A 10,176-nucleotide genomic window follows, 5' to 3' on the forward strand; every position below is an offset into this window, starting at 1 on the left:
GGTGGTATGCAAGAGAATAAAGTATTTCAGGTATGTATTTTGAATAGGAAAATGTATGTGATTACAATAGGTTTATCCTAGAAAAGCTTGGGCAAAATTTATTCAAATGACTGGTAATTGTGGATGCTCACCTAGAGACAATGTAGAAAAACCTCATTTTCAAAAACTAGTAAGCTCCAGCCCTCTGAGAAACAGGTCCCTTCATGTAGTTTTGAACCTCTTGGTTAAAATTTTATATCTGAAGGGTTTCACAATTACATTTCTGGCTTGAAGCAGAAAAGCCTTTTGGCATAATTAGAACCAGACAAACAAAAATGAACACAGAACATTGTATTTATACAACAAGTTATTCATTGTGAAGAAGAAGGGGGAGAGAGAGACTTGGAGTTGTCCAGAATATAGTAACAGGGCACAACCAGTAATATAACTTCCTGAGCCTGATATTCAGAAGAGGAGAGCATCCCCAACTGCAACTGAATCAACAGGAGTGCTTTGTACTCTGAAACTATCTGTTTTACCAGGTATTAGAAAGAAAATGAGCCTGGCTAATTCACACTGGACACTATCAAAATAACCCTTCCCTAGTAGAAGGATTTGCACATTTCTCAACAGTGTCAAGTGGAAGGTAAAAGATTTTCTAAAAACTGGTATTGTAGTTTCTGTGCCGACTGTTAGTGTGAGTGTGGGTGTTTCCATCGCAGGATAGCACCATCTGCACTCACACTCACGATGTACTTGTTCCCAGGGCAGATCTTGAGTCGCCTGATGCTGCCACTGTGACCCACACCAACATGAGTCACCTCACCTGTATCGTAATCCCACACTTTCACCAGATGGTCATCACCACCTGTGTTGGGCACAAAGGAAGAACGGGTGGTTACATAGTGCTTTCTTCTTTTTTGGGGGAGGGGTGTAATTCTGTCCTGGCATTAGGAAGGGAAAAGGGCCCTGAGCACTGCAGTGGCAATGCACTTTCTGGCCCATGAGGCACCAAGTCTCAGTATTTGGGGTTCAGTATGGTGCTCAGCATAAGCTCCTCCACTAACATATCAAAAGGAGCTCTATCCAGAGATGTACAAATACCTGGAATATTCAGGGCCTTCAAAGAGAATTCCCTCTTAAGGCTGATTTAACAAGATAAATTAAGGGATTTTGGTCCCTAGACATAAAGTCTGCAGCTTTAACCACATGCCTGCCTAGTAGCATAGTGTTTCTCTGCCACTACAGTGCCAGGGTCACAGAGGACATGTGAGAATGGCTGGGCATGTGTACCCCAGTGCTCATGTTGGACTGCCTTTGGGCAAACGTGGGTCATCCCCATATTTTCAATATACCAGGGAGGTCTCTAGGCTTCTGGAGCATGGATGCCCTCCAAGTCATGAGACAGCAAGTATCAAAGTTATCCCTGCTGTAACCCTAATGCCATGTACTCTCTGTGGCAGACAGGTATTGAGAAGGTGACCCTGGGAAGCACAGAGCACTCCCATCTTCATATGACTTCAGTGAGAGCACATTGAGCTCAGCATCTTGCAGGACCATGCCCACAGCATTTTTGCAAGTATTTCCCTACAGTGATACCTGTTATTTTCCTTCCGAGAGAAACCTTATTTTATTCTGTCCTGTCTACCTTTTTAAGCTCTCAGGGGGTCTCTGTTATTTCTTTGCCCTCCTTTTGATGGCATTGCCTTCTCCTCTCCCAGCATTTTTTATTCAGATTCTTCTCATCCACATACCTGTAACAAAGTGAGTCCCATCAGATGTGATGTCCATCCCATTAATGGAACCTTTCACAGAGCCTTCCAGTTCTCTGATCACAGAACCATCAAATACCTCCCACCAGCCAATCTAGGAACCAGACCAGCAAGGAAATTCAGTTATACAGAATTAGCGTAATTCATAGATTCATAGATACTAGGGCTGGAAGGGACCTCGGAAGATCATTGAGTCCAGCCCCCTGCCTCAGGGGCAGGAAGTCAGCAGGGATCATAGGATCTCAGCAAGATAAGCATCCATATGTCTCTTGAAGGCATTCAAAGTAGGTGCTTGAACCATGATGATTTCCATTGTTTCTGGAAGACATGTTTAGCACTGTCCATGTTACAGAAATCATAAGTAACATGTGGGACCCAGTGTCTGTTTTACCTAATAGGTCCTGGTTTTTCCAGGGGAAGGCTATGTTGGTTGACAAGGCCTGTCTTGATCACAGCCTGATTCAGAGGTGTAACCAGCTGCTATTGCACCCTGGGCAATCCTCCCTCCCCTCCACTCTGCCTTTCCCCTTCTCATGCAGCATCCTTGCAGTTCCTCTGACCCTGGCGGCTCTAGAAACTATTCTTTGGTAGCAAAAACAAACAAACAAGCAAAAAAGAGATGACATATTTCCTCAACAGCAGGAACTACACTTCCCAGGATGCCCACTCTCACACATACATGCATGCACTCATGTGCATAGCACACACATACATAGTAGCCTCTCCCTTTGGGCAGGACCTAAGGCTCACGCCCTGCCTACTTACCTATCCTTATGCTCCTGGTCTGGCTCGATTCTGATTGGAAGCTGGACCCCCCAGTCAATGACAAAACTTGCTGCCATGCCCTTGGGTCTCTGAGTTACTTCAAGCTGACTTCCTGTGGCTTTACTTACATTTCTGTCTGTTCCACTTGTGATTATCTGGAACTCTTCAGGATGGTAACAAACACACTGGAACAAAGTGTTGGCCAGGATCATCTGATTCCTTATAAGACGTCTAGAAAATACCCACAAAGCAGCTTGAGTCAGAGATTTATCCAAACTGATCACTCTGCCAGAGCTAACTTCATCTCCTGTGCACAGCAGACATCTCCTTTGCATACGTTACTCTGAGATTGGAGTTCTCTGAAGCCTGTTTCATTTCCCTCTTTCTCTGTCTTAAGTATAAATATGCTTGTAAACTTCGAGAAATCCTTTAAAACAGACAAGTGGGTGATTCCCCTTGCTGTATGGAATCCTCCCTGTGATCACAGTATAGCCCTAAATAAAGAAAAGCTGGCTCTGTCAGTTCTGCATCAACCACAATGCAAAGTTTGATTTCTTCCACAGGTACTAGATGGGGAATGCTTTTGGAACAGTTAGACTAAACTGCAAAAGTCTGTTCAAGTGCATCCCAAAATGCTGCATAAGCCTTTAGATTCTCAGATTCATAGAAGAAAACCTGGTCACTTTTTTTTCTTTGGAAGTTGAAATTAATATGAAAACATTTTTATTCTGTTTAAGAATGTGTGTATTTTTTCATTCAGCAGTCAGAAGCCTTATATATTTTAAAAAGAAGACAAAGTTACACTGGAAAGTCTAGCTGATCTTAGAGTTTATAGGTGCTATTAGAGGAAAAGGTTGTCTTTTTCAGCAACAGAAACAGAAGTGACTAAGCTAGTGGCTGTTAACTCTTGTTTGAGTCAAAATGCATCCCAATCACTGATGGCAAAGAGGCAGGATGTTTAAAAATAAACAGGTAGCTTTAACTCCCCCCCCCCAGTTATTTTAAATTACTGCCCCCATTTTTTGAAGATGAAATTAAGTGCATATATAATAAGGTGCTATATCAATTATGTATGACAATAACCAACCTACATACCACCCAGAGTTGACAGTGAAATCTAGGTATATTACGAAATGATCACACAACTTGTCCAACAACACTACCCACCCCCATAAAAAAGAGCCAGAAGGACAGAGAAAGCAAACACTGATACATCAAAATGTATCACCTTTCAAGCTAAGTATCCAGGGATGCTTTATAAAGTAGGATAATATCAGAAGTTTAACCATGTTGGATTAAATCATGACAGAGAAAAGCATTTAAATCTGGGTTTCAAAGCTTGTGATCTATGCTATTCAAAAGCTGATAACGGATAAGTAATTCAAGTTATACGCAGTGATATAGTCCTTATAAACATCTCCAAATCCAGCTCATCTGAATGCCTCTCTTGCATGGGGTGCATTAGGTATGTGAGCATAAGATTACTCCAAAGGCCTTGGTAATTTACTCATTAAGTTAAAGATGCAGGTTTGTTTGCAAGGGTTTCTTGTACTTCTGATTTATATTTCATGGATTTTGTTATACCTTTATAGGGTCTGACGTTTCATGTCATGTCAGGAGGGGACACAACAGCAGCATGCCAAAACTCAAAACTACCTTCTGGATCAAACTGCCACTCTCCATTTGGAAAGGAAGTGACTGATCCATCATTTTTATGAAATCTTGTGATCCCAATATTCACAGTAAGGGGGAAATGTTGCTGGCTGTTCACAAGAAGAATGTGAACAGAAGGCACTCTGGTAAAACTTAGCATTGCATATCATGAGTCCTGAATTTAATGTAACATGTCATATTGTCAAATTGTAAACGATGCCCACGGACCCAAAAAAATCACTTTCAACAGCTGTGTTACTCGGATATTACATGATGTTCAAAGCTTTAAATTGGAGAACACGAACGCAGCCACATCTGCCAGCGCTGTTGGTTGTAGCTGACATAGGTAGACAAGGTTTCTTTAGGTAAATGTGATGTCTTTTTATTAGATGAACTAAATAGTTGGAAAAATTGTTCTTTGCAAGCTTTTGGGCACAAACACCCTTCTTCAGGCGCAGGGAGGGTTTGTTGTTTCTCTGTGTTCTCTCCTGAGTAGAATGGAAGCCAGCATGCAAAATGCTGGTCTGTGAAAATGCAAATGCATGGCAGGGGGGATCAGAGGCCCTGTGAAACAACAGGTGAGAGAGGTCAGGGTGGGGGGAAGAATGTAGCTGACGAATGTAGCTGGGTTTTTGGTTGTAGCCATAGTTTCATAGTTTCTAGGGTCGGAAGGGACCTGAGTAGATCATCTAGTCCGACCCCCTGCCATGGCAGGAAAGAGTACTGGGGTCAAACGACCCCAGCAAAGTGTATATCTAACCTCCTCTTAAAGACCCCAGGGTAGGAGCCAGCACCACTTCTCTTGGAAGTTAGTTCCAGATCCTAACCGCCCTGACCGTGAAGTAGCGCCTCCTGATATCTAGCCTTGGTCTAAGGACATAGGCAAGCCAGGTTACTTGAGTAGATCTGATATCTTTTATTAGATCAATTGATTAATTGGAAAAAAGTTATTTTCAAGTTTTCAGGTGCAATCATCCTTCTACAGGCATAGAGGGTCTCTGCTGTTTTTCAATCTCCAAGGAATGAAAGAAGTGAAAAGAGTGACAGGATGTCACTGAGAATGTAAATAGGCAGAAATCAGGAAAACAAAAGGTAGAGAAGGGAAGTGGAAGGAAGCCAAAAGATAAGTAAGAGAGACTCTACTGTAGTAATTTTCCAAGGTAGAACCATGAAGACTACATAAAAGAAGCCAGCAGAAAACTCTCTGACACTACCTACTTTAAAAAAACTAGAGGAAGATCCAACTCCCCTTTTCACCTCAAAACTCAAAACCACCATCACATCACTTCCATCTGAACTACACAAAAAACTTCAGATCCTGATTCCCTCTACTACCCAATTAATGGACTTTTTATGTGCTCTCTAAAATCCCCAAACAAGGGAACCCCGACAGACCTATCACTTCCAACCACAGAACCCTAATGGAAGAAATACTAGGCTTCATTGAATGCATCCTAAACCGCTCATCACCCAAAGACTGAGTTTTATCTGAGGCACAATGGACTTCCTGCAAAAAACTCAGAAACAGACCACCTTCCCAGGAATACCTTCCTAGTCACCACAGATGTAACTAGCTTAGTGACACCAACATCCCATACCAGGATGGCATCCAAGCCTGCCTCACATATCCACAAGACTGAGATTACAAGTTGGAGTACAAACCTCAGGATAGCACTGAACTCATATACTTCATCCTCACATACAACAACTTCAGTTTCAACAACCAACACTTCCTCCAAACCATGGGCACAGCTATGGGCACCAAATTGGCCCCACAATATACCAACCTTTTTATGGCCCACCTGGAAGAAGAATTCCTTAAGAACTGCACTAAACCCATGCTATACCCGAGATGCATAGATAACATCTTCATCATTTAGACCAAAACCTTTCGGTTTCTGAGGGCATTTATACACATACCTTTTTGTCTTGCAATGCACCGGAGATCCGGCAGGTCAGAGCAGACTCAATTAACAGAGTCTACTCCATGCACAAGTTGGTGTGCACTGTGCTGCGTGCAGTTGTGTAAGTGGTGAAATGTGCATCAGTGTGCAAAAAATGGCAGTAGTGTGCTTTTGAACTAAAACACCTCCAATGTGTTTTAGTTCAAAAGTGCACCACCACCGCTTTCTCAGCACTGACACGTGTTTTGCCACTTATACAACTGTATGCACTAACACATGTGTACAAGCGCCTTGATTGATTTCCACCAAAAATTAAACAGTCATCACCCCTCCATCAGACTATTGCTTTTGTTTTCTTTTTTGGACACCCTTATCAATATCCAAAATGGTAAAATAAACCACTCTATAAAAGAAACCCAAGGCCCAACATACATATCTACACAGAAGCAGCATGCACCCTAAACATGCCAAGAAGCTCTCATTTACAGCCAAGTCCATACCACCAAATTTGCACTGAGGAGAATACACGTGACCTCATGAATCTCAAAAGGGCATCCACCCAACAAGGACACTCCACAGTAGAGATGGATCATATTTTTGAAAGAGCCACCTGGATACTATGTGAAGATTTGCTGTAGTACAAAAAGAAAATCCTCACAAATCGCACACCATTAGTTATGATGTTTCATCCATCCCTGGAACCTATATGAAAAATCTTCAAACAACTGCAACCCATACTAAAAGAAGACCCAGTTCTTAAAGAGATCTTTCCAGAACCACCCATCCTAGCCTTTAAAAAAGCACCAAACCTCGGCAACCTAGTCACCAGAAGCAAAATTCTTATGGCTCAAAGCACACTGAATAGATCCAGAACATGCTGGGACAAAAAAATGTAAAACCTCCCAACACCTCTTCACCACCCCCACAATAACTACCCCCACAACAGAACCATCACCATTCCTGGATATTACAGCTACACCCCCAGAAATGTAATATATCTCATCCAGTGCACCAAATGACCCCCTGGAAAATATGTAAGAGAAACCAAACAACAACTGCGTACCAGAATGAATGCACACTGAAAATTTATCAAAGACAAAAATACACAACTACCTGTGGGTGCATACTTCTCACAAAATTTCTCAGTTCTAATCCTCAAAGAGAATTTACAAAATACCTTTCATAGACAAGCCTACGAACTTCACTTCATCAACCTACTGGATACAAAAAATCATGAACTAAATATGCATATGATGTATATTTAGCCTGATGAAGGATATTTATACCCGAAAGTTTGCAAAGAAGAATTCTTCCAACTATTTGAGTTGGTCTAATAAAAGATACCAGGTTTACCCAAAGAACTGTGTCTGGACTAAATACAGACATTGGGTTTATGGCACATTATAACCTCCCTGCCATCTGATAACCCCAGATAACCTGTCTGCATCATACCAGCTACATTCTTCTTCTCCTTCCCCCCACCTCACCTCTCCCTGCACTGTCTCTTATAGTCTCACAGGGCCTCTGATCCCCCCTGCCATGCATTTGCATTTTCAAACCAGTATTTCGCATACTGGCTTCCATTCTACCCAGGAGAGAACTCGAAGAAACAACAAACTCTGTCAGGTCCCTGGGTGTTTCTACCTGAAAGCTTGCAAAGAATATTTTTTCCAACTATTTGGTTGGTCTAATAAAAGATATCATATTTACCTAAAGAACCTTGTCTGCCATATCTGCAAATATCAGCACCACTTAAGACAATAAATGCAAGAAATATTGAAAGATGCATTGCATGCAAAGATATGGATTAGTGAAGGGCCTCCTGGCTTAGGCTTCATGGCATTTTCCCCATGAGTATGGTATAGGGCAAGGGTTGGTAAACTACAGCCCAGGGGCTGGATCCAGCCTGCAAAACCTTTGCATCAAGCTTGCAGACGTTGGGACTCTGTGGCAGGGGGCTTCGGCTGTGGGTGATTTTTCCAAGCTGCCACAGGGACAAGCAATAGCACCAGCTGCATCCTAGCACTTGTCCTTCTTTCTGACACAGGGTAGGTAAGTCTGGCCTACAGCTGGAAAAGCTTGCCTACCTCTTGTGTAGGGTGTTAACACTGCTGTTACACAAATTTGTGTAATTACAGTGCTTCAGTTTAAAATTCTTCCTGGAAGAACCTCCTGGAGGTTTGATCCATTTGTTATTTGTCACTTCCTGAACAGCTTTCTAATTCAGCAACTAAATTGGCTGCACTGAAATGCTGGATGAGGGGACTCCTACATGCAAGTAAATTATGTAAGAAGCTTTGGGAATCGCCTGGCTAAAAAGTGTTGTACAGGTATCTTAGTCAAATCTCCACCTCCTCCCACCCTCCCCCCACCTCCTTTTCAAGGATATAAAGGCTCTCCTCTACTTATCCTTACAGGGGGGAAAATGATGTCATTAATTGCTTTGTTATGACAGGTGGCAATGCATTCCTCTTTAAACTCAGTGAAGTTAATTCGATAAATCTGGGACTCTTCTGTTCCTGCAAAGAACTGGTGACCTTGACCTCTGAGTGTCCAGGAAGTGACACCACCTTGGACCTGAATTTTCCTGTTAAAATAAAACAGAAGTTTGACCTGAACTTGATACTGATTTTTCTTATAATGTTCTCCTTCCCCCCACTTTTTATTTGGCCTCCACTTCGCCGTCATCTCCCACCATTCTCCATAACAGGCAGCAGCCTTGTCAAGACCAATGCTCCATTTTCTGTCAAATTCATTAGCACTTCATGTTATCCGTAGTACAGCACAGACCAAAAGCACAAGCACATACACACATCCTTTGGACCACATTGTAAGATAACAACACACCTTTTTTTTTTAACTAAAGTGCACTTCAGTAGCAAATACCCAGCAGTATACCAGGCAGTTGAGATGTTTTGGGAATAGTTTAAACCATATATTGCTAAGCTTTCAGAAGTGCCCGCCTAGGTTGCCTATGCAAACAATGCAACTGCAATAAGTAACTACATGCACAATCCACAAATTACATAGTGGGAAATGATGCCAGCAACTGTTTTGTAAGCATAGCAGAGGTGGTATAAGTACTTAGGCGCACACTTTTTTATACACTTGCTTATAAAGCTATTGACAAAACCCTTTTTGAATCCAGTGTCTCTTACAACTACTTGTTAACTTCAAGGGTCATAGCCTCAGCTGTTATAAAATGGTATAATTTCATTGGCTTCAGGGGAGCTACACAAATTGACATTTATACAAATTATTTTAAATGAACAGGGGATATTTAAATTAACATTTGCAAAGGAATAGAACAAGTCTCTGCAGTATATTTCAACCAGTCTCCACTTTATTTTATTGTCCATGTCAACAATGTCTACTGTCTTTTTACTTAAAAAGTATCAAAACTGGTATCTGGAGTGTGTACATTACTGCCCCATCACTTTCCCACTCTGCACCACTACATCCTTATGCTACTTCAATCTATAGACTCACTTGATTGATTTGTGGTTTGAGCCTTTAAAGGGAGCTACAATCCCTCCTCCGGTGCCAAATACTAAATCTCCTGTCTTCAGCAAAAGCAAAGCTGTGAGTCTCTAGGAGAAAACAGGATTAAAACACAATTATATTGAAGCAGCATCTCTATATTGATGCAGCCATGTTGAATAGTACAACCAAGTCTTTGTCATGCTCCCTGGGGCAGTCCTTACATCATTCAAATATTGTTCTATTAGTATGCCTCCACTGCCAAGTAAAAAGGAGCATCTTCAAAATGAAAATGGAGAAAGCCTTTATTAGATATGGGTATATTAAGAGTTAGTGTAAAAATGTTAAGTTGTAGCTCAGTTGGTCTAATAAAAGATATCACATCTACCCAAAGAACTTTGCTGGCAAGGTGTAAAAAGGAGCAATAGCACTGAGCCTACAGAGGTTGTAGAACAGAGTATGAATGCACAACTTTACCTTATTGTAGCATTCTCTGTTATTGCCTAAATTCATCCTTTCATAGCTTTTTTTCCTTTTAGATATTACAAAAGTACATAAGCACTGATATTTACTGGGTCAGATCATTTCATAGATTTCATAGACATCAGGGCTGGAAGGGACCT

General features: G+C 41.6%; 1 protein-coding gene across 1 annotated transcript in view; it reads right to left on the minus strand.

Moving 5' to 3' along the window:
• Nucleotides 1-315: 315 nt before the first annotated feature.
• LOC109315231 (cilia- and flagella-associated protein 52-like) overlaps nucleotides 316-10,176 on the minus strand; it is a 36,032-nt gene continuing 26,171 nt past the window's right edge. The window contains exons 4-9 of the mRNA XM_019542827.1: nucleotides 9,563-9,663; nucleotides 8,489-8,660; nucleotides 7,784-7,806; nucleotides 2,645-2,747; nucleotides 1,734-1,845; nucleotides 316-847 (exon numbers count right to left, since the gene is read on the minus strand). Coding sequence (XP_019398372.1) covers nucleotides 672-847; nucleotides 1,734-1,845; nucleotides 2,645-2,747; nucleotides 7,784-7,806; nucleotides 8,489-8,660; nucleotides 9,563-9,663 — 687 coding nt within the window. The 3' untranslated portion in view covers nucleotides 316-671. The remainder of the gene's footprint in view (nucleotides 848-1,733; nucleotides 1,846-2,644; nucleotides 2,748-7,783; nucleotides 7,807-8,488; nucleotides 8,661-9,562; nucleotides 9,664-10,176) is intronic.

This window comes from Crocodylus porosus, unplaced genomic scaffold, assembly GCF_001723895.1.
Source record: "Crocodylus porosus isolate Cpor-Errol unplaced genomic scaffold, CroPor_comp1, whole genome shotgun sequence".
Taxonomy (NCBI): Eukaryota; Metazoa; Chordata; order Crocodylia; family Crocodylidae; genus Crocodylus; species Crocodylus porosus.